The following is a 25,457-nucleotide window of genomic DNA, read 5'->3' as shown; positions in this document are numbered from 1 at the left end:
GTCTTCAAGGAGCGGGGAGTTCCAGTTCAGTGCGTGACATTCTGTATAGCTGTAGCACTTGAGCAGTCTACATACCACTAAAACACACAAGGTCAACATCAAAAACACTTAAATGGGATGACTGGACCCCGAGCCAGACATCTGCAACAGGTCCTAAGTGCAGTGAACTCCAGGCTTTAAGTAATGTTCACCAAAAGCTAGTGTGAGGGTCCACCTTATTTACGTTGCTGAGCTGAGTCACAGAGCTCAGGCATCGTTTTATGGTTGTTTGGAATCTACCTTGTCATTAGGCCTTTGAAGAGCCATGGAGGGATGAAAGCGTCAGCTCTGTTAAACTTGCTCTTACTGGCTTATTTCGTGTAAAGAGAGCTTTTGTTGATGGTTGTTCATCAACATTCTTTAGCCTTGTTCTTTTGAGCTGATCATTTGAGACACTTTGAACTGCGCTGAGCTCATGTTGACCTTCTAGCAGTCTGATTGGTTCAGGGAGGGATGGCTGCCTTCAGTGACAAGCAGGGAATGGTGGTTTACGTGCATTTGCATGTACAGTATGTGTTCGTCACCTCGTTCTTGGTGCTCTGGGCCTGCTTTTTCTCAATGTTCATGGCCAACATTTGGCTGCGGAACGACAGGCTCTTGGTCTTCTCAATCACTTGCTGGTAGGGTGATACAGCGTTGTTCCCCATGACCACGTGGCCCTAGAAATCCGGACAAAAAAGGACAACAGCTTCACATAAACAGTCAATAAGCCAATCACATTTGGTCTTGCAGACACACCATCCTGCAAAGACCAACCAGAGGCTGCTCAGGTCCTATTCACATCTATTGTAGGTACATCTAGATAATTCTATGTCATTCTGGAGGACTGGGCTATGATTTGCTGATTACAGAGAACTGTTGTGATGTGTATGCCAAAACATGCAGGTTCAACCTGGAGCCTCACAAAGGGGACCAAAGAAGGGTGAGATATTATGGTTACAATGTCCTTACAATCTACCCTTCAATTACAAAATCAGGACATAAATAATTCTTCTTCCCTCTGAAGTCACACAGGAGGAGCATCTAACAGGGCTATATGACTGTCACTGCTCCTCCCAATTTGCAAAGGGCTGTTTAAAAAGCTTTGATTAATTAGTTAAGTGCTGAGCCGATTGATTGAGGGCGAAGACAGAAGGTCTCACCAGTTTGGAGTCTATCTTTGCATCCAGCCTGGCATTGCGGATAAGATTGACGATCCATCTCTCAGCATCCTCTGGCGTCATGTTCAGCTTGTCTGCCAGCATGCTGTTGAGGAAGTGGAGAGACATGAGGCTCTAACCAGGGTATAAGGCAACAGAAAAGGTAGGAAGGTGCTGAGCAGATTGTCCCGAAGATAAAGAGATCGCCTCAGGATGACTAACCTGGCAAAGGACTCGGTCTGTAACACTGCCAGCCTGGGAATAACTATATATGAGGATCACATATAATTAGGTAATCTTCCAATGTAGCAGATCAAAACCTGTCGTATACACTGAGCATGCATTAAAATTTTACTAATCCACTATATAGTCTTATGTTTTTTTTTTAACTGTATGGATGTCAATGTTTGTTCTTTTACTGAAAATACCTTGAGACATACCACATGGATTAGTGCAATTATTCTGTACAGCCATACATAGTTGCAAGACTATGTGTCCTAATGACTTTGTTGATTCCCCACTTTTTCCTATAGTGCCAGCACCAAATGCGAAATTTCAATCAGTCTTACACTTTGGTTTATGACTAAATACCTGCAAAACTTATCAGCCTCAGCTGTACTTTGGTGGTTTGGTGCTAATAAGCAAATGTTAGCATGCTAACACACAGATTATGGTGTACTCCATCTGTACTGCAAAGTCAGATCTGCAGAATTTTTGGACTCAGAAATTCAGAGAAACCTCACTCACGCTGACCTCAAAGTCCAAGCTGGCTGGTCCACGCAGAACCAGTAGTGAAAGCTGTGGTAATATACTGTTTATTAGCACTTCTGCCATACATACAGCCCTGTCCAAAGTCTATGATGTCTTGCTACGATGTTTGCATGTGCAAGATACAGTGTAATGTGTTGTTATCAACTGGTTTTGCTAACAATGGCTAACCTGGCTAGAATTGGTATTTCTAACAACCCCTTGGTTTTCTGCCTTGTTGTACTGGGACGTGGTCAACTCGGGTGTGACATCATTCCCAGTTCTGACCTCCGAGGTAAATTGAACGCATCATTAGTCCTTTACAAACAATGACTTCAATTAAACTTGGGCTGCTGCCTGAAAGTGTTAATGCATGTATGAAATATGTAATAGCACCAAATAACTCCCAGTCGACCGTACGCTATTTTATGATGGATGTTGCACATTAGTTGCCAAATGACTAAATGTCATTATTTTCATTTGACAGTGCTAATTAACGGCCACCATATTGTGCTCAGGCAAAAAGGTGTACAACATGAAACACACCCCAAAAACACTTCTAATGTTCCCCCACTAATGGAAGCTTGATTTACAGACTTGTACAAATAACTCAATTAGAAGTGCTGGGACTACCCCATGTTGTGAAGCTCTGTGGTTACTTATCCTTTTATATGTTTTTCTTGTACCTTATTCAGGGACACACTCTCTTCCCACCTGGCTTCTAAAACTTGTCATGGTCAAACAGTTACTGTCCCTCAAAATAAAATCCAGGTTGGAGAGCGGCTTGCTCTTTGAAACAGCTAGACTTGGATGTGTCACAGTAGAGGGAGGGGTGGTACGAGGGTGGCTGGCATTCTTTGATCCAAAGCTTTCCCCACTGCAGCTGGCTTCCCTTGTGGCTTTCAAAATAACTAGACCTCCCCTCGATACCCCAATCTAGACCCCCTTCCCCCTACGTTTCCTGCCCCCTTCCTCCTGTCTGACCCACACCACCCTCCACGCCTACCGCATTTCATATAAGGGCCCCAATAAATATCCTCAACCCTTGTGTGCACTGCCCACAATTACTGCGGCAACCCTACCTCTCATTTAAAAAGCAAGACCTCTCCAACCCCTCAAAACCCTTACCAACACACATACCTAAAGAAATACTGTAGGTACAAATTTGTCATTGTGTACAGCCTGTGTCTGTGTATGTGTGTATGTGTGTGTGTGTGTGTGTGTGTGTGTGTGTGTGTGTGTGTGTGTGTTTGTACAAAATAATAGGGGTTATATAAAAACCATTTACTCTACTAATTATCACTCCCTGGTCCATTCATCACGTTTTGTGAGACTCCCTCAGTGAGTAAGCTCGAATCTGCCTAGACCACACCACTTCTCACGCCATAGTTCTGCAAACACACAACCCACCACCACCATTACTGAGCTGTCCCTCTTAGAGTCAGACTTATTCAAGACATTCTTTTGGGGAAAACTAATCTTTGGGATTGGTGATAATGTTAGTCTTACCTCAAGGTTTAAAAAAAAGACTACCACTGTCTAACCCATCAACGTTGGTCAAACGGTGGCAAAACCACATAAAGAGGGGAAGTGAAATGATGTCAGTGTCTGAGTGAGGCATTAAAAGCATAAACAACAAATAAAAGCATTACCTCAGTATAATGAGCTAAATAAGGTTTGGCCTCCAAGTGACAGTGCACATCTCTCAACACTTTCACCGCAGTGATGTGATGGAGGAGGTGGATAATGGGATAGAAAAAGCTCCAGTTGTGAGTTGATTCATAGTATCTCAGCTGCCCAGAGGATGGGAAAGGGATCCAGAGAGACTGATCAACCTGTCATTCACACCAACAAACTGTTAACGTAGCTCTGCTGGACAGCTGATTACACTTCAGCTCATCAAAACCTGGAGAAAATGATGCTTGACAATGAAATTGCTCCTATGGATCATTATTGGGAACCTAACAAGTTTGGAAAAGTGTCAGCTGTCTAATGACGCAAGTTTAGGTTGTGATGGATAACACATGTGGGCCATCACAGAGACACTACTAACATTGAGGATTTTAGTCTGCAGGCCTAAATGTTGCTAATGTGGAGTGAATTGAAGAATAGTGGCATATTGAAGAATAGCATATTGATAGCTGAAAGGAGGCCTATTCAGCTTTTACACATTTTGTGTTTTACAAACAATGACGGACATTCATATTAAACATCGTCCAAGTTTCAAATAATGAGGTAAATGTATGTAGAAGTAATTCCTGTCAGCAAAACCTCTTGTTTTCTACATTTCTGAATACTCTGGTTTTAACAGTCTTTTAGTCTGTCTGTCAGACAGAGTCAAAAAACGATGGCTTTTATAAGCCTCACAAATAAAGCATATATGTTTGTGTTATTATGTCCACGCCTTGTATTGTGCTCAACACACAGCAGCAGTAGTCAACACCTGTTAAGAGCACCACTCCTCCACACTCCCTTCCATTCAGACTCACCCTTCACTTATTTACCTAACAATCAAGTAATCTAAGGCAAATCTGAATGAAATTTGTTATTGGTTTCCATTTTACCCGTGAGATTAAGTGATTGCTGCGTAGCGGTACTGGGTGTTTTGTTTGGCAATTCAGTAAAGTGGGGGCACATGTCAGTCAAGTCCAGGTCAGATATGATGATCAAAACAAACATGATCTGGTTTCCTTGCCGGGGAGTTAAGCTAACCCCTAACCCCTCTAACGTGATCTGTGTGGCAGCATAACAGGAACACAGAGTGCCCCAAAAGGCCCAGGGCCTTTGGCCTGTACCAGCCAAAGTCCTCTAATCTAATTTATAAAGGAAAGTCTGGCAATGTTTTCCTCCCAGGAAGGACATTTGTATATCAGAGGAGGGTTACTTTATCTCATTGCGCCTCTGAGAGGTGTATAGCAGCTACCCTTACTTAAACCTTGGGGTTAAAGTAGGAAAGAGGAGGAAAAAAAGAAAGAATGAAAAGAGAGAGAGCAGGGAATGCGTTGGACTTGTACAACCTACACTATTGACATCCTTTGGCCCTTAAGCCAAGCAGACAGCCTCTATGACTGGTTTTATTTTACACAACCATGATCCTGTTCCTTGGGGGAGAGGGGATCACTTTCATTTCGACCCCTTACTCACTGTGGCTCCTGAGCTTTCAACTTCAGGCTAAGGGACTCCTTTGGGTCTCAATACCAACCTCACACTTGAGGAGAGGGGTCAGGCACTCTGTTAAAGGAGAGAGGAGGATGGGGGGGGGTGTCCTTCTCAAAAGTGCCCCCCTTCTTAACATGGCTGGCCTAAAATGAATGCATTGTTAAGCACTAACATATGATAGTGTTTGGGCGACTCCAAGCCATTTGGAGCAACCTCGCTTTCGGCTTGGGGTAAAATTGATTTTTCGGGGAAACCGAAATGATCGTGTGGTCTTTTTAATGACTCAATTGTGAGGTGGAAAGATCTTCAGTGTTGCATCCAAATACACAAGACGCTGCTTCCAACTACGAGTGAGCTGTTGTGTACAAATACAATCTAGTGATGGGGGGGGGGAGTCAAATGATCATGTGTCTGAAGCATTTACTCGAAATGTCAAAGGACAAGTGTGCATTTGAGGTCAAAGCAGGGTCTTGCCGCTAAAACGTTCATGGAAGGACGAGGGAAATAAACCCTGTAAATCAAACAAGGAAAACAAAGCTAAATTGGAAACACACACTCGGGACACTGAAAAGTCTAGACAAAAGGATGTGTGTGACTTCAATTATGAGAGCAGCCTGAATCACATTTTCACTGCCTACAGTAGGTTTTACATAAGGCTTTATTGCATAAAATAACTCAATTACGCCAACTTCTGGTCTACTTTTGTGTCCCGAGCTGTAGGCAAAAGGCGAGCTAAATATCTGTGAAACCATCATGGCCAACAGCTGTAAAAATGTCCTCATTAAAAACAGCCATCAAATTCATTTGCGTCCACGCTTGGGTGCAGAGGGCTTCTGGGTAGAGGACTAATGACTTGGAATTTGGGTGTCTTTCAAAAATAGACATGTTCTGTCCATCGTCACAACGCCACCAAAAATAAACAGAAATCCCTCACTGGTGCTGATATGTGTTCCTGATTCAGAAACCTCAACAGACAAGAGCAGAAGACACTGAAAAAAAAGGTGAAAAGTAGAAAAATCACCGTTCGACTTCCTCTTTCAGTGTTACCACTAACCTTTGTGGTCCTTAACAAGTAAATGGATCCAATTGCAGTAAGTCTGCCAAAAAGAACCAGGACTCCTAATCAATTCCAGACAATCTGCAACTGGAGATTTCGACAGGGCCTGATCATGTTCCACGGTTCAACCTTGACTACAGACCTCCACGGCTCTATATAACAGGCAATGCAATCATTTTCGTGTCAACGGGAGTAATTCATTCCCTCTTTCCACTGAGCATCATGTGTTTGTGGACCGTATTTGAAATGCAGACGTTCCTTCAAATCTTCAGCGTTCTCAGTCTGCCTGAGGGGCAGGATATTATGAATACAGCCTGCTGAAAGCAGTGGTAAATCTGCACTTTAAATTAGTGAGGAAAGTAAAAAGAGTAACAAATGCATTTCAAAATATCAGAGATTAGATGCAGCAATGAGAACAAATCCACTGTTAAAAAGACAGGGATTAATAGCTGAGGAGGGTGAACGCTCTGTTTTTATCTTTGTCACTCTCTAAAATTGATGTAAAGAAGCAGCCAAATCCTATAATCTCTCTTAATTGCAGACAATTACTATAATCTTTTTTTCTTTCCACTAATGCTCACTATAATTAGCATTGACTAAATTTCTTGGTTTTGGGGAGGCATCCAGGGTCAATTTAATTTTAATGTAACTAAACTGGAGTTTGAACTAAGAGTCAGTAGAGACTTACAAAACCCTCTGACCTCCCTTCACCCAAAGAAAAGGAGCTGAAAGGTTCCTGGGTCTAACAGCAGCTGGGAACGTCTTAACTCGTCTAAAACCCTGACCTCTACCTGAGAGAAAACTGTCCATGAATTGGCCCCGGACAGGTGGTCTTAAAAGTTTAGTGAGCAGAGCAACCTGTGGAGACCTGGAAGCACTTAAACCTCCGTATACTTAATCCTCAAGATGTGTGGGGTCAGCATGGCTGTGTGTGTGGAGGGCGCAATAAACACTTATCTGTGAGGAAAATTCCACTAATCACAAATCCTGTGCTCTTACTTCCTGTTTACAAAGTGCTTACAAAGTCTAGTGATAGCAAATAGGACTTCCTGTTAGTTTTAAGGGATGTGTGCCTTGATTTTGCTATGCAACATGATTTAAAGCAAATTCAGTGTCCCCATATAGCATCCCCAAAAAACAGAGGTTCAACTTCCAAATGTTAGTTTTACTTTAAGGGTTCCAATACATTTTCATGGACAAAATTTCAAAAAAATTCCCATGACTTTTCAAGGACCCCTAATAAAATTTACATTTTGGAAAAGCATGAACATTTATTACCTCCACATGTGAAATTTCAGTCCCAAGTCTGAAAAAGGGCATGGGCCCGAAATGTCACACGTGGAGGTAATAAATGTTCAATGGAGCATTATCTAGTGTGTGGACTCTATTTTTGTATTTTTGTATCTACTTTTTTTTCTGTCCAGCACCTAGTATTTTAGTGCTTTTGGATGTGCATGCTGCTAGACTTTTTTTCCTCATGGAAAATGAGAACCATGCCAGTTTTTCTTTTGTATAAAGCAACACATATTCTGTTTAAGTTAATTTGGATGACTTGACATCATATATCATGCAATGTGAATATTGCGGATCACATTGTTGATGCTGATACGATGTATCTTGCTTTAAGTCTACACATATTAAAGTCATGTCAACAGTTAACTTAAAAAAAAATAAAAAATTGCCATTATGTTACATTTAGGTGGAATGTTATTCCTGGAAAAATTACTATTAATTTCATTACACACAGCAAAATTCCATGACTTTTCCAAAACTTTCAATTCATTTTTATAATTGCATAAGTTTTCCAGGCCTGGAAATGAGATTGGGAATACGATGACTTTTCCAGGGTTTTCCATGAACACAGGAACCCAGTACTTAGTTTGTATTGCATTGTGTGACTAACCTGATGCTAATGCACTGGTGAATTCTGCAGAAGGTCTCAAAGATGAAGAGGCGGGCGTTCTCAATGAAGTCCTCCAGACAAGCAACCAGGAAGAAGTCATTCACAAGAACCTAACAGAGACAGTAAGCATGTTACATAAGAGCATTGTAAAAAAACTACACAAAGACCTGTTTCTGTGTAGTTATGGGTCTTCTTTAAAGTCTCTCTTACTACAGTCTGAGGTACAAGTGAGGCGAAACAGCTAAATATGTACATACATCAGAGGTTTGCTCAGACTCATTAGGACAATCAAGCTGAAACCTTCCGATTGAACAGCAATGGAGAGTCATGAGTGTAGCATTACAAGTTTCAATCGGTCAGCTTCTCTGAACTTTATGTCTCATTCAATTAAAGAGAATATTTATTCACTGAAACCAGATTCTGATCCAATTTTGATTAACAGTCAGAGTAAACAGGGAAGGGAGAGAGAACCATACTGGCTACATATACATTAACAGAAAGTCTGAAAAAGCAAAGAAAGCTCCCTGTAGAAGGTAGTAAATAATGCCCGGCCCTATAAGATGCTTCAAACAGAGGTTGAACAATTACCAATTACCATGTTTATCAGTATCATTGTAGTAGTGTAAAAATGTGCTGAAATGCTCAAAAAGTGTTGATAGACACACTGAAATAATTTGACAGAGGTTTTTTTTGTTGTTGCATAAAAATCAGCCTCTCTTTGAAATTCTTGCTCAAGTGCCTCTGCCACGGTAGATGAGGACAAGTAAAATAAGGTTGAAAAATCTTGGATTGAAGGTTTGGACTTTTGGCCAATGAACTGGACTCCAGTTTGACTTGAGTCACAACTCTGATGACTTCAGACTCAACTTGACAGAATCAAAAAAAAAGACTTGCAACTCAATTTGGACTTAAACACCAATGACCTCACTTCAACTAAAGTCTTTAGACTTGAAAATACTTGATACCTTCCACCAAACCCATAACCCATTAAAAAGTATGTTATTTAATTATTTTCCCTTAATTTCCTGAATCAACAAATGCTATTCATTGGAAAAAAATGACATCAAAAATCATTCCATTTGCTTACAAAAACTATGTAGTGGTAAACAAACGCAGTAACAGTATGCACAAAATGATGCAGAGAAACAAAACAACTTCCAGCAATTTTTTTTAAAGATTATTTTTGGGCTTTTAATGCCCTTATTTGATAGGACAGCGTAAGTGTGGAAGGGGAAGAGAGAGAGGGGGTGACATGCAGCAAAGGGCCATCGCTGGAATCGAACCCGTGGCTGCTGCGGCGAGGACACAGCCTCTGTACATTGGGCACCCGCTCTGCCCACTGAGCCACCAGGCGCAATACTTAGGACTCACGATTTGACTTGGGATTTGAATGCCAAGACTAGACTTATTTGTGACTGATGACATTTTCGAAATGTGATAATCACATCGGACGTAGATGGTGATTAAAATTTTAAACAGTAGTACTAATAATCAGGACTTTAATTGGGTTCATTGTTAAGATGGTAACCATTTCATCCCTAGCTTCGGGTCAACCACAAATCTTCAAATTCTTCAACCACCACATGATGACGTCAATACAGTAAGAACAGAGCTAACCACATAGGTGACCACATTGTGACTTATCACCAGTCATCTAGAGCGGTGGTTCAGTCTCAACTCCTCTGTGCCAGATTGCCAAATTTCATGGCCAAAGTAATCCAACTGCACCACCACCAGTTCAAATACACTCACAGATGAGAAGTTGTTTCAGCTGTCCACATACTGTATCACATGTGGCTTGTTACGGTAAGAAATACAGCCTTGCTCAGAAACTTTTACACTACTGCATATGGTCAATTCATCTACTGTAAATGTTCATGACCCAACAATGGCCCCAGAGGTATGACTGTGTGAAATGCTCCCATTTCTCACTGCTTGCTGCATTCCAACTCTCCATTTCACATCACAGACCTCCATCTTCAAAAGTTCTCCAAGAATTACCAGCACTTTGTTTGCTTAAACTTAGAAAGCTGCTATCTGCCCAAAGTTCTGCTTGAATAAATCCCAACTACATGGCGCTATCAGGCAATGCACATTTCAGCTATGACAACGCTTATCTAAGGCTGATAAACTTTGAACAGCTAAGTGCCCTAATTACTGTCATGTGGGATTCAAACCACAAAGCTTCAACAAATTTCGAAAGGGGCTTGAGGAGCCCTTTTATGCGCAATCTGAGGGCCTGACTATAGGTAGGCCTATACTTTTCAATCTTTGACATGCATGCATCCAACATCTGACAGTGATTCCAGATTTGGGTGGAGTGGGAAAGAAAAAGAAAAAGAACTGTACAGTCTGAACAGGACAATTTAAACCAAGCTATAACGATTTGAAAGCACTTGGCTCAAACTATTGTAGAGGGTACAGAGAACTGAAGACAAGAAAGCTGAAAACAATACCCTTATCTTGCCATTACAGCAATCAGTTAATAGATGGGTGCCACTCTTCTCAATGGCTCAAAATTGATGCATTACAAATGCTCATCAAGAGAAGAGTCCACCCCAATGGGGTATCCGTTTACCTCAGTCACTCCACGGTCTGTGAAACATCCCTTTACCTCTGAAATAATGCGTTTTAAAAGGCTTGCGTGTGAATTTCTGCAGGGGAAAAAAACTGCATCACTGACTTCAAACAGGACCATTTTGGGGAAAATGTTTGCAGACCATCACAGGTAATGCATTAAAGGTGCTGTTAAACATTTTTGGAACCACCCACCTCGCTAGACCTGCTTGTGAACTGAATGAGGTCAATAGAGGGCTTTTTGTGCCTACTGGACATGCTCTGATAAGACTGACAGGTAGGGCAGTGATAAAAGCACCTGGGATAATTTAGGCTCTGACCTGAGAGGTAGTTGGCTTTTGAGCATCTGTTTCAACCACAGTAGAGGCTTTTGTAAACAGAACCCTATGAAGTGAGGTCAAGACCAACCCAGAGAGTTCCTAAAAAGTGCGTGCAAGTGTTTAACAAGGTCTGTGATTGAGGGCGTGTGTCACGTCTTAGTTGAAATAGGATACAGCTCTAATAATGTTGATAGTACATGTCATCATTTGGAGATGGCCCCTGGAGGCCTTTGCACAGGAAAAATCTCATTTTCTCCTGGAACATGCTTTAGATTTTTTCTGACCATGAACAGATTTTTTTCTGAGGGTCTAACCGAGTAAAAACAAATCTGCCCAATTAAGTTGGGTTATAACTTCCTCATCTGTAAAATAGTGATTTGGGAAGCTGAAGACTCTTTGTATTAGCTTAAAAATAGGTTAAAACAAAACGGAACCGGCAGTAAACCGCTGACATGATTTATAAACATTTACTCCTGGGAAAGAGCCATTTGATCAGGCCAGATGTTTTTCATTTTGAAGGTTTATCGTCGAGAGGCAAAAGATGAAAAAGGGGCCAAATAACCCAGAGTTTTGCCTTTTATTCCTCTGCAGGTCCAAATTATCAAATCCACAGGGAAAACCAAATTACAGTGTGTCCGCAAAGATTGAACTAAGAGATGAAGTTACACAAAATATACATATAGCACCAGTTAGGACACCTGCTCACTGTTGAAATCCGGTTACTGTACACTGATTTTGCCCCCAGAATCTCACCAGCCCCTCAAAATAGCAAAACATGGTCTGCTGGACTTATGCCATCAACACATCATTTATCATTATGTTGTAATGGCATTCCTGTTATTGTGTCTACCTGATGTATCTAACTGAATGAAAATTGTAATGTAACACTTACATTGCAATATATCAAAACGTGTTGCAGAGCAAACCACGATGGCAGCACTGCAGAAGATTTATACAAAAAGAAACTACATTTACCGCCTTGCAGTTGTATGCCTCTGACAAGCAGTCAGTTTCCACTTGGTGTTTACATCCATGTGAGTCTAATCTCATATATAGCCTTGATAGTTGACAATGGACATCCAAGATTAGTGTCACCAATTAAGTATCAGACCAAATTTCTCCAATTATGTTAGTGTATTATGGCATTAAATAATGGCCAGAAAAGTGTTTTTGCAAAGCATTATGGTGTCACTTTGAAGTCGACCTAGGGGTTTAGATATAAAAAGTCATAATTTCCTAATTTTATCCTATTAGACATTTGTGTGAAATTTTGCCATAACTAAGGTATGAATTCTTGAGTTATGGCCAAAAAATTTGTTTTGTGTGGTCACAGTTACCTTTGAACACCAAACTTTAATCAATAAACCATTGAATCCAATTGAAAATTTGTGCTAAATATTAAGGAAATTCTCTCAAAAAAGTGTTGCTGAGACAACTGTATTCATGAGAATGGGATGAAGGTAAGGTCACAGTGACACTGACCTTTGACCACCAAAATCGAATCAGTTTATCATTGAGTGCTGGTGAACGTTTGTGCTACATTTGAAGGAATTTCCTCAAGGTGTTGTTGATACTTTGCGGTGACAAAAAATGGGACGAATGGATGGGTGGAAAATGCAAAAACATTATGCCTACAGCCACAGCTGTTGTGGAGCCAAAAAAAGGGGTTTTTGTTTTTGTTTTACACAACTGAAGATGAGACAAGTCTTGAAATTGTTTTACTGACACCCTAATCGACAACACAAATAAAATTGACCTTATACAGTGAAAGATTTATCTTCACATTGTCTAATGGTTTCAGACATGCCACATTTTCTTGATTGAGAAATAAAGACTCCATCACTTTAATTTTTCAATACTGAATCAAAGTCCAAAACAAGTTTTTCCTACCTTTTTCTCCTCTGTGCCTTGTATAATATCTCGTTTGAGGTCACTAACTTATCAAATCGCATCACACTGTTCACTGTGTGTTCAGCTTTGCAGGCAACATACAGAAAGGACTTTTACAGTACTATCACAAACCAAAATTGTAATAACTGCTCTAAATGGCGGTGCTATGACCAAGCTCCTTCTTGAAGCGAGTGTCTGCATGCCTCTGCGGAGACTTTTGCATATAAAGCTTTTACTGTTAACTACTTGCCTGATGGGTCAATTACAGGCCACGGTAAAATCTGACTGCAGCCTGAGTCATACAGTGTCCAAGAGGACCTCTATATCTGACAGCACGATACAAGGCACAGACTATCACTGTTCTGTCTGAACTGGACCCACGCACAAGTCCAGCAAATAGAAATGCTGTGATCAAGCCCAAGGTCAGACAGAGATCAGATGATTATGATGTTTACGACGTTACTCTGTGTGAAAGTTCAGAAGCCTGACCTGTAAATCTGAGGTCTTCAGAAGACTTTTGTATTGTTATGCAGTGGCACAACAAACCAAGGCCAACTGCTTCTCATAGTTTGGGAACAGGGGGTTGAAATGAATGTCGCTGAGGTTGCTGAAGTGGTTACTCACCGACTCACACTCCCTGAGTTTCTTCTGGGCACTGTCAAAGTCAAAGTTGACATACAGGCACTCCACAAACTCTGTGATTGGATCCTTGTAAGTGTAAGACTCCTGAAAATAGAAATACAGTTAAATCAAGTCTAAATTGTGTAAGATAAATAAAATACAGCAGACACACACTTCAACAAACATTGTGAGATGCACATGTGATTCTGGTTTCTTTTTTTCAGTCAAATAGCAATCACTAATGTCAGCATATACACATTCAGAAAATTCAACTTTGGTTTAAGACACTGACAATAATAACCATTTCATCAAACCATCCACCTGCTGGGCACAATAGCTAGAAAAACACATCAATTCACAGGAACTTGAGTGAAAACACATTCTGAACTCTGAGCAGTTCCCAAATCATGCTTGGAGACAGAGACCCAACCTGAGGCCACAGAGTAGATAGCACTGGGCACATGTTTTAGTGATTACCACAACCCACCAAGACAGTGCTTAGATCTTTAAAGTAGCTACTGTCATGGGTAGAAAAGGCATCGGTACACTGCGGTTGGTCACTGCACTACCATTCATCAGAAGTAATGGGTTCAAGGCTTTTCCAGCTTGGACCCAAACCCATAAACACTCACTGAGCTTAACTGGAAGCGTTAGCAATGCTATCGGGTTACATGGTCAGTAACTCATCCTCCAAAGTCTGTATGGTTTATGAGCAATGACCTAATACTGTAACTGTGTGCAATATGTAAACACCAACGGATGAAAATAAAAAGTGTGGTACCTGCTGGATGACCTTCACCAAATCCTTTAGGACCTGCCGGCGCTTGCGGACATCCTTGTTTGTAATGATCGCTGTGGTCAGGTAACGCAGGATGTGTGGGCACATCGTCTGGATAGCATTGAGGTATCTGGGATGAAGGAGGATAAAGGTAATCATTTATCAGACTGATGTTAGCAAAGACATGATCTTTACAAGGACACATAATATAACATTTTGGCTGCCTGTTGGGCTCCTGGCATTTAGAACAGAGGGAAAGCCTTTGGAGCTAAAACAGATAAATGTCCTAAAAGGACCCTCACTTCTGGACATGGGTCCCAGCTTTAAGCCGTCTCTTTCATTAGTGTCCTATGAGAGGGAGGAGGAAAAGGAAACCCTGGCACAAAGTTACAGATCAGTGAGCAGGGACCTGCCCAGTAGCTGAAATCAAATCCATCAGGGACTGATGTTTCAACCACAGGTCAACTGGCTAAGGGCTGAACACAAGAGACAGGACGCTGTTGCAGGCTGACTCTAATCCCACACCAACTCTGGAGACAGTGTTCTGTAGAAGCAGCATGTAAGGTCTGCACACACACACACAAACACACACCACTCTCCTTGTCAAGATAGCAATCAATCAACAGTAACTTTGTCGTAAGAACTGCTTATTGGTTTCTAAATATCCAGTAAGGTTGGGCCAGTGTGAAAATTTTCAAACCGGACCAAACTGGTTTACCTAATTTCCACGATTCCAAAGTCAGTCCTGAGTGGAACATAATGATACGGTGTCTCAACAGAAAAGCATCACAGAACACTGGAGCTCTCTGTCCACGCTGAATCTATAAAATATGCACCTCTGTTACTTCATGTAAACTAACAGTAGCTATCAGCTGTGCACTTGAGATCAGACCAGAGACGTGCACACTTAAAAGATGGATAAGAAGCCCACTTTCAATCTTCCTACGTTTGAATCGTTACTTTTTAAATCAGAAAACGCACATTTTATGTTGTGATATTTACAAGAAATTACATACAAGATAGCAGCAGAAAGTAATGTTAGCCAAACTTGTTCTTAGCGATGCTCATTCACTTTAGTAGAAACTTCATGGCAATCTCCTTCCAGCCAGCTGACACTGTGTTACGGTTTTTGTATTGAAAAACATAGATTGTGTAAAAATAATTCCTCATTGTTACTTCATGAATCAGTCGGTCCTCGTCCACTGTGCAAGCATCAGATATAAATAGAAACACAGTGTCCTATGAAAGTTCACCTCACAACAGCGCTTGCATCCAGTAAGGACAGCTCTTTTTTCTGCTTCAAATTCAAAATGTTGTCTTATTAGCCTACTTTTAATCTTTTTCAGAGAATAACTCCATGTCACCGTGGGTCCTATCATACCAAAAAGCCAACAAACAAACGTGCACTTCTCTCCCCCTGCTCCCCACTCTGCTGAAATTTGATTTTTCTCATGTTTGACACCATCAAACCAGTTTAAGCTTGTACACCAGATCAGACCAGCAAAACCGTAAATCAACCCAACTCTAATATCCATCTTTGAACTTCAAACCTCCACTCAACCCCAAACTGGCCAAATTACATCTGAAAAGAGGAAGTGGAGTGGGCCCTTTCAGGTCTCCTATAGTCGAGGCCAGAGGAACACATGGTGTTCAGAGAAAGAGTTTAATTAGCTGAAACAATTAAAGGGACAGGGGACCTGTGGCAGCAGTGATGTTGAGTCTAAAAACAGCAGTGGGCTGCTTGGCAAAGCTATCGTCATTCTGGTTTTAGGAGACCCCTCTCCCTCCCTTTGTAGCTGCCTGACTCCTGTAGACAACCGCAATGCTCCGCACTGTGTTCCTGATTAACTTACACCTACTCACTCTCCAGGGGGGGCTCCAATAGCAAGCAATCTTAAACGAGTCACTGTACCATATCTGGGGGGCATTCACCCTACTCCACTTAGGGGACTTCATTTTTTCCTCTCTCATTTTTTTCACTTTTGAGGCAACCTGCGTCGCTGCACTGGTTTGCTGAAGATGCTACTGAGGCATGCAGCCAAGAAATCAAGTACGAGTTCAAATTTCCTCCATTCAAGGGGGGCTGTGGGAGAACACAGGAGACGGACAGGGGAACAAGGTCCCATTTCACGGACTGGAAAAGAAAATCATGTCGAACAATTTCACGAGTGATACAGACAATCAAGCAACTCATGATATATTACAGCTGTAGCATCAACCCAGTTTGCACCTGCATCATAATTAGTTACCAAGCATTGTTTCCTCTAAAATCAGTGCAAATTCATTGTCTGTCAATAGTACACAAACAAGGCTTTGGCTTAACATGTGCTGACTGCAGGGGTAACAGAGGTCATCTGTGGAGCTGAAGGCCAGCCACTGGTCACCGACTTCAGCCAAAGGAAGTACTGGTCAAAAGATGGGAAACAAGAGCCAAGCCTCAGTGGGGAAAACATGAGGTTTCTCGACTGTGAAACTGCAAAGCACACAAAACTACCTCAGTTTGTCCACACAGATGGTTGGGTGAGCTTTTCATGAGTAATTATTGGGCAGGCCTCCTTAATCATCCACAATAAAATTAAAAACTGAGTAAAATTCGGGCAACCAGACATTCGAGTATGCTGTGTTGTGGTCGCCTGTCATACTGTCTGTGGAGCCCAATCATCTGTACAATTATACAAGCCTGCAATCAGAACAGGGGGAGGGAGCAAAGACATCAAAATAGGCGGTGCGCAAATTTTAACACAGTGTATAAAGTTTCCGATCTGCGATACACATGGCCTCGTTCTCGACTTGGAGAGTAAACAGACCGCATGAAAACACACACTTCTGAAACCACTTTAAAAATACCAGCGGGGTTCATGAAGAAGCCCACCACCCAAAAATGTCTTATTACCAAATGGGTTTCTCTGAAACAAGTTAAGGTTAGAAAATGACTGAACTTTTCTCCAAACCCTGTCAGAATCAAGAGTTAACTTTGTGCTTCACTATGTTTAATACAATAAAATTTTATATTAGCCCACAGAAAAAAAGAAAATTTGAAATATCAAAACCAAACACACTGTGTCTATCACACAGCACATCAGAAATACACAAACAAATCATTTTAATATAACAGCGCAACTGAAGGCAAAAACTTTTGTCACCAACAGCCATTATAAAAACAAGAACACACAGTCTCCAAATTGCTCTAGGTTCTCTTGGAAGTATAACGTGGCAGGTTTTTGGTTGAATTTACCAAAACATAAACTAAAACGAACCACTGTAAGCCCATTTCCAGGCCTGTAAACTCCTGTGGGATGGAAAAAGGCAACGCTTCTTTGTGTTGCTGCTGCCGCTGGGCCAAATAAAGCTACAGCAGTTAAAAAAGAACTACACACAAACAAAATGTTTCAATGTAGATATCACCACATAAATTCTAGCTTGTTAATGCAGGTGATATTCCAAACAAAACTATTATTGTCTTTAAAAAAAACTCCCTAATTGTTGAAGAGTAAACAAGAATCCATGGTCTATTACATATGTTGACCCCAACCACAATGCCCCTGACTGTGGTAGCAGTTGCCACGGCAAGTATAAAAAACTGGGGGGTAACTGTAGCCCCAGTTTTTGCCTCTCACACACAGCCGCTGATGCTCTACCATCAGCAAGACTGTCAGTCAACTCTAGAAATACATCGATACGAACTCTTCCAATCAGTGCAGTTCTCAAGGGTGCATATTTTTCTTTTAAAACAGCAAATTTTTCCAAAAGGTGACGAGTTTGCAATTATGGATTTCACTGTATCTTAATGGGCAAACAGACCAAAGGTTCAAAGAGCTTTGCCTTTCCTGTTGCTCTTGTTTTGTGGAAATTGTTCTTATCTTTACAACTACTTCCTGCTATTCTTGCCAAAGTTTTGCAATTTCCTGGATGTAAAAGCAGGGGTTAAAACAGGATTTTAAATAAAGTACAAATGTTACTTACTGTGGCTGATACAAAAAGAGCTCAATGATGTTGTCTCTGCCCTTGGGGTGGTTGAAGAAGACAAAGAGAGACCAGTGAATGAGCCATGTCCTCTGCTGCAGAGACTGGAGAGGGGAGGTGACAGACTGGACAGGACAAAGACAGAAGTGCACATAGGAGAGAAGAAAAGGAAGGAAGGTAAGAAAGAAGCTAAAAAAGTCTCAATGTTTTATAACAGTTTTGTCACAGTCATATATAAGCTGCCCTATCCTCCAGTTAGGCACAGGAAAAAAATCAAGTGTTCCTGCCTTTAAATGGCCATCAATCAAATGCACTACCACTTCATGCTCAAACCCAAGTTCTTGAATAGTCAGACAAGAGTGTGTGGGTAAGGAGTAAGATGCCACAGCAGAGCTCTACTGAAAGTGAAATGTCAATATTAGAGTCTATGTAAGAGAATCTAAATGTGGTATCAAATTCTGAGAAGTGGGGCATTTACGTTGTTATCGATAGTCTCTCTCAGGCGGGTGAGGTCCTCCATGGCAGCCTCCCAGTTCTGCATCAGGATCTCAGAGGCCAGTTTGCCCCAAAGAGAGTTCAGGGCATTCCTGTCGGTAGCTGGGACCTTGGGAGCAGACATGGTACACTCTTAAAATCTGAAGAACACAACACCACAACATACAAAACAACAGTTTTTCCACATGTTCCTTACACAGGTTGGCGGACTGTTCGGTAACATCTGCATCCACACAGTGAGACTTAGCTTAAGCTTGCCACTACTTGGTTGGTTTCTGTGGCACTGCTGCGTAGTGCAGTCACTTTTCTTATTTATACTGGATAAATGGATTAAATTATGTCATCTTAAGGGAATGGAACTTGACAGAAAAAGAGAAATGGATCATGAAAGACTGTTTAGCTTCTAATAAAACCAAATTTGCTGCACTTTTAGATACTACAACCACTGCATTGCAGTTGACCATACAGTTTAATACTTTCAGATTACCACACTGAGTAAAGGCATATTTGGAGCATGTGTGTCACTAAGCTGTCTGAATAGTTTACTAGAACTCAAACATTGTGGTTGTGGTGGAGTTTACTTGATTGGGTAATGCTGAAGGTTCTCAAAACTTATGGTGTATCAGCAGTGACGCACTTGGAATCAATGTCTGTATCATAGGTGATTATTTTATTATATATATATATGGTGGTGAGCCAATGCTAATTTGCCTCTGACCTGGGCCTTTTGTTGGGGAGCTCCAAAAACTGTTGGTGGGTGGAAAATCAGGGCTTAAGTCATGTAGTGTGAATTCAGCATAAAGAACAAGCTGGCCAAGTCAAGTCTCATTTAAGAATCTTAATTTGAGTAAAGTTTCTTGAAACTGCTTTGGGATCTGGTTATAGGTATTTGTCATTTTATTTTTATTTATCTTGTTGGCCAAATGATTGTAAATGAAAAAAAAAAAATCAATATATCGATTGATAATTAATATAACTAGATGCAGCTTTCGTGATTGATTAAAATCCTAAGAAATAAGGATCACCAAGAAATGTTCTGGGTTGGTTGTCAAACAGCTAAACATGACATTAACTAACCTGCTAAATAGTAGTGCCTCATAAATAAATGCGAGTACAATGTTTCCAGTGAGATTTGCTTTGTTCTTTTTTTGCAAACTTTACTCCACTTCAATCGAGAGCATGATAATTGCAATAATCTCCATCCATTTACCTTCAGTAACTCCGGACAACTCTGTCGTTATCACAAGGTAATTATGCTGAAATATGAACTGACGCTAACAAGACACATCTTTGTGAGGATAATCACTCTCAAAAATGTTGCAGGCTACTGTTTCTGATTTCCACAACAGACTAAAACAAACAGAAAAGAATCAGATAATGAAACACAGGTTGAGAATGCCTCTGAACCTCAGCAAGGCAATCACTGTGTAGTGGACACTGGACTACACCCTAGGGCTCATGGGAAACTCTGTGCCGCAGTAGTTCACGATAACACCGAACACCAGACGCAATGACATGAGTCAAGCAGGAAGTCAGGGTGGGTGTCTGCTGAGCGCCCAGAGAAACCTAGATCCTAACCACATACCCCCGTACACCGTCGGACAGCCGCTGAAGTGGACTGTGAGACACGACAGATGCACAAGCAGAGGAAACACTAAAAAAGATCAGGTATCCGCTGGAACCCCACAAATTGGTAAGATTATTCAGATATAGAGTAGTTTTTTTTTTTTTTTTACAAAGAACACTCTGATAACATTTCAACTAACTGCCATAAAATGAGATGGTGGTAGGTAAAGGGGGAAATATTTGGAAAATCTCCTGTAGTATTTCCCCAAAGGAGAACACAGTAAGATGTGTCCGTCCATTCAGTAGAGCAGCGGAGTTTCTTTGATCACAGAGCAAGACTCGGGTCCATTATGAATGATTTTTTTTCAAGTGCAGAAGTCACAAGAAAGATCAGTATTGTAACAGCGAGAGAAAAACTTGGCACTGCTGCCAGAGTAAAGGTCAGCGTTTCATCTGTTGAAGTGTTTTGTTTTGTTTGTTATTTTTTTTCCCTCTCTTGGAAGTCCCTGCCTGCTACGTTTGGCTGACCTCCAGGTCATTATGGCAGCTTTCTACACACACACACACACACACACACACACACACACACACACACACACACACACACACACACACACACACACACACACACACACACACACACACACACAGAGTCTGGCTTTCACCAGTGGCCACGCTAGAAAAGTTTCAATACCTGGGTTTTTCCAGCAGTTACCTTAAGTTTCCATTGGTTTGTGAAATGGGCACATTTTCGCTGACTGACCAGCAACAATAAATTTACTGTGCTGGGGATCCGTCGGGATACTCAATCTTTATTCTTAACATTCAATCCCTGCATTAAGTGATGATATGAATAAGTTGCTCTTTTCGGGCTAGGCCACACTGTAACAAGACCTGAGGCATGGATTTTGCAAGGCTGGCTTCCTTCATTTAATTGACTGGGTTTCCCACGTTAAATGACTTTATGGAGCCTCACCTCTCCCATACGGGGGAGGGAGCGACAGACAAGGGGCCTGTGAGGATGGGAGGTCCACAAAACACCGAAAAGATGGGAGGGGGAGAGCGGTATACAGACTCCCACTAATGAAATCCATTTCTACCTTTTGCTCGACTAAAAAGCCCCTTGCATTGTCAAGAGTAAGCAACAGATATCTAGTTACAGAGCCTGATCTGCCTGGAACTCAAAATGAGGGGTATAACGATTTGAGGGGTAAAAAGAAAAAAGAAATCTGTGCTGGACTTCGAACAACATACCTCAATTAAAGCAATTTTGGTTTATTTAGACTGAGTTGCAAAGCCATAAACAACTGTTGTTGGAACAGTGAGACATATCCGTTGCAAGCTTTTGAAGACTTTTCTTAATGCCTTTTTTTGGTAGGGAGTGGAAGGGGAAAGCTTGGGCGAATTACCCGTCATCTTGTCTCGGATGCAACTCTTCCTTCTAGCACATCAGTGAAAAAGCCATCAAATGAAGTACCCAACTGCTTTGGGTTAAGAGGGTTGTTTGTAGCGAAGAGGGTTCATCATTGCTCGAAGTCACTGCCAAGTTTTTCAGGAGGGGACACTCCAGCATAGTGAATGTGCATGACTAGCCAGAGTCACTGACATCCGAAAGACAAGAGGCAAGGCAGTGCAGTATCAAATGCCAATTAGAATAGGAACAAAAGATGGTCTTAATGTTTTTCACTCTAATGAACAGACAAAATGTTGATCTTATTCTTGCCCATTCTTTCAGGGCTGGCTTTGGCACAAGTCCTTGCTTTACCGCAAAGCTAAATGCTGAACCAAAGACAAACAAAAGCAGGAGGACAAGTGAGTGACACTTGGAAACCACCGACTATGCAGACTGGTTCCACTGGTCATTATAGGACATTCAGTCGAGTTGAACTTACTAGCACTTGATGCAAGATAACACTGAAGGAGTCAAAACAGAGCTAAATTTCCACTGGAAGTTTGGTTTGATTTCCATTGGAACAGTAATCTAGGTCAACAGGGTGGAAGCTACACACTTGAAGATGCCCTACATGTGACCTTGAAGGCAGCTTCAGAGGAGGCAACAACTGACGCCACTCAGGCAGTTCTGCTTGCATAGCTAATGATGGAAACGCTGAGTTACAGAGATTTGTTGGTAATTGATTTCTCCCTAAGATCGGCACCTGCTAGAAACTTGTAGTGTGAAAGCAGGGCTGGGCAATTAATTGCATTACACTTTCAATTTTGGCTTCTAATTATTGTAATAACAAGATTATCAAGAAAAAACAACTATTCAATAATGCCCTCATTTTGTCTTGTGTTTAAAAAAAATCCAGACACCCCTTTCCTTTACAGAGGTGCACTGTTGCCTTCTCTAAAAACCACCACTCCCTCTATGCCAGGCTGTGTGATGTTAAGAACATATTAAGCTTAGATTTTTTTTTTAAAGTTCAATAAATGCAAGATGTTTTAAAAGTCAATGAGCAATCATGTTAAATAATCATGATCTCAATACTGATCAAAATAGTTGTTATTATGATTTTTGCCATAATCAAGCAGCCCTATGTTAAAATATCTTGTATCTAAGTAGTGTCTTATAATGTTCACCACTCTGGAAATTATCACCTCAGTAGTATTATTGATTACTGTAAGGATGCTGCCTGGAATAGTCTACCTCTTTTTCTGTAATCAAAGAAAAGCCTGGAAGAAGGTAAAACTTTTAAGCTAAACATTCAAGGAACAATTGTTTAGAAACCTGAAAAAAAACTCAAAAAAATTAGGTAAAACGTCAAATTATTTGAAGTGATTGTGGCAAAACTCTTCTTATGGCCAAGGCGACTGAAAAGTTTCCATATCTTGTGAGAGGCAGCACAAAGTCCTTACAGTGAAGTTGCACCTAGCCCATTCACTGTCTAGTTCATCTTTCACTCATTTCTGAAGGCAAAGGGAGAGAAGCCACAAATGCCAGAACCACGGCAACAAGTCTCTTTGTTTATAGAGGAAATTGGGAGTGTGCATGTGCCCTTACAAGAATACTGCCAGTACTCTGTATGAACTGTAATTATCCTCCTCTGCAAAACATACTTTGGCGTTATTTGATTTTTATAAACATTTATCTTGAAAACTATTTAATCAAACTCTTTTTGCATACATTTTTCTTTTTCCTCTGGCTCATCATCTTAAATGTAGGAAAGACAGAGCCTCCTAATATAGACAGCCCTTTGTAAGTACATTTCATTTTTGCCCACCCCCACCCAAAATAATAAATGCACAGCGTCCTTGAAACACCTTGCAAAATTGTGTGTAGCCCTCTCAGTGCTAACTAAGAGACGTCTTGCATAACTTAAAAGCACGCCATAAGCTCAGAAGTCGTGACAAGGGACTCTCTGGCCACAGCACTCAAATCAATAAGCTGTCTACTGAGGCCCGCCCCGTGAGAAGACTACAGACAGATTATGCAGTCCACCACTGATCACTTGGCCCAGTAAAAGATCCTACTCAAGTCCTAGAGCAGCAGTCTCCCCCTAATATAAAAGACGTGCAGGGAATTGAATAGGCAATGACGTAAGCTTTTCACATTCAATTACTTCTAAGTGTTCTTTTCCTCTCCTATGCGAGCATTGGCCATCTGAGGAATTAAAGCAATCTGGCAAACATAATGTGATGTTCAATTTTAATATGTCAGAGAAATGCCTTAAGACAGTGTATAAATGGGGACAGTAAATACTACAGACACTCTGTTAAGTGAGGTAAGGTGTACAGTTATCAGTGAACATCATTTGTGATGTGAACCAGTGTTGAATGTCAATGACAAACGCTGAAAACTCACCAAGACGCGGAAGAAGTAGAGGTACTCTGCAGCACCAGAGTAGTTTCCACACTCGTACTGGAACTTGGCATATCTGTACAGCGTGTCCAAGTACTCCTGACGAAACTTCAAGAGGAATAGCAGAGTATCAATATCACTGACAGAGAAAATGTGAATCGTTGTCAAACAATACATATTTTTAAATCAAACATTGTGCTTGCTCTGTAATTTTATGCAGCTGTGGTGCCTGAAAATCCCAATTTTGTGTCATATCTATGGATTTTTCAGGGTAAAGGCCTTTTCACACCGAGGATAAAAAAAGTCCAGATCTGTTTATCATATGTAGGCTATGTGTTTGTGTACAAGGTTTAATGGTCAATTTACAACAGTCATCTTCTAACATCAGAGCTCAGGTGAGTTCTGAGGAAAGACATTCAGCTCATATGCTTAAATTATTGGCCATAACAATAATAATAAAATTAATTTTAACATAACACTGTCACTTATCCTATATGGTCAGTTTTTATGCCTTTCACAATGACGAGGCTCAATGTTAGACATGACACATATAATATCTGCAGCTTAACATCAGCTAATACACTTGAAAATTACTGATTATAACCTACATTATTTCAACAGCGAAATATCTTTGCCCCTCTTTTATCAGCCTCTCGCCATCACAAAAAGGTCGCTGCTGCACTTCTCCGAGTGATCTCATCATATTTGTTGTCTTTTTGGGGTGGAAATCACCAGACGCCCCACAATACAATTACATTACAATTAAGTCATGATACAGTATTAATGGGATTATTAATGTTTTGCAAAATGGTGAGTATAGCAATGACGTATATTGCAATATATTGCGATTTATTACCTTCTTCAACTGCAAATTATGTCCTAAAAAAGAAAACTTTGTAAACATCTGTTTTATCTAATAAGATCAAGTTTTCAATCTGTTTATTTTACTTTATCCTTTTTTTAGTGGACTGAAAAAGAAGCTCTACTGAGCTACAAAAAGTTTAATTTATGCTTGCAATATTAATAATTTATAAAATTTTTAAAAAATGTTACTTGGGGTCAATGTAATAATACAATACTGTTACGCAAAATAACGCATTTCTATGCTATATCAATAATTTCACCCCTATTGTCTTTATGATCTATTTTTAGTTGTCAAAGAGGACACTTTTCTGCAGGATCGATGTCCCAGAAAATCTTTTGATTGAGTGGACAAAAAGTCAGTTTATTGGTTGGGTTCTTTTTATTGGCAACCTAAACTCACAGAATTGAAACAGCTGAAGAAAAAAAAATCCTGCAGGATTTCAGATTTGGTGTGGATTTGCTCATAGGGATAGATGGGCTCAATTTTTTAAATTGCTTGCTTATGGTGTGAGACCTTACCAAAGACCTTATGGGTGTTGT

At 40.8% G+C, this 25,457-nt stretch overlaps 1 protein-coding gene across 1 annotated transcript in view; it reads right to left on the bottom strand.

The window, feature by feature from the left end:
* The window catches only part of eif3ea (eukaryotic translation initiation factor 3, subunit E, a), a 31,452-nt gene that overhangs the window by 683 nt on the left and 5,312 nt on the right, over nt 1-25,457 (bottom strand). The window contains exons 5-12 of the mRNA XM_042490077.1: nt 24,057-24,161; nt 18,672-18,797; nt 18,194-18,318; nt 14,234-14,360; nt 13,456-13,557; nt 8,045-8,154; nt 1,182-1,284; nt 564-698 (exon numbers count right to left, since the gene is read on the bottom strand). Coding sequence (XP_042346011.1) covers nt 564-698; nt 1,182-1,284; nt 8,045-8,154; nt 13,456-13,557; nt 14,234-14,360; nt 18,194-18,318; nt 18,672-18,797; nt 24,057-24,161 — 933 coding nt within the window. The remainder of the gene's footprint in view (nt 1-563; nt 699-1,181; nt 1,285-8,044; nt 8,155-13,455; nt 13,558-14,233; nt 14,361-18,193; nt 18,319-18,671; nt 18,798-24,056; nt 24,162-25,457) is intronic.

Source organism: Plectropomus leopardus, chromosome 7 (genome assembly GCF_008729295.1).
Source record: "Plectropomus leopardus isolate mb chromosome 7, YSFRI_Pleo_2.0, whole genome shotgun sequence".
In the NCBI taxonomy this organism is placed as follows: domain Eukaryota; kingdom Metazoa; phylum Chordata; class Actinopteri; order Perciformes; family Serranidae; genus Plectropomus; species Plectropomus leopardus.
This window is presented reverse-complemented; position numbering and strand designations above follow the sequence as displayed.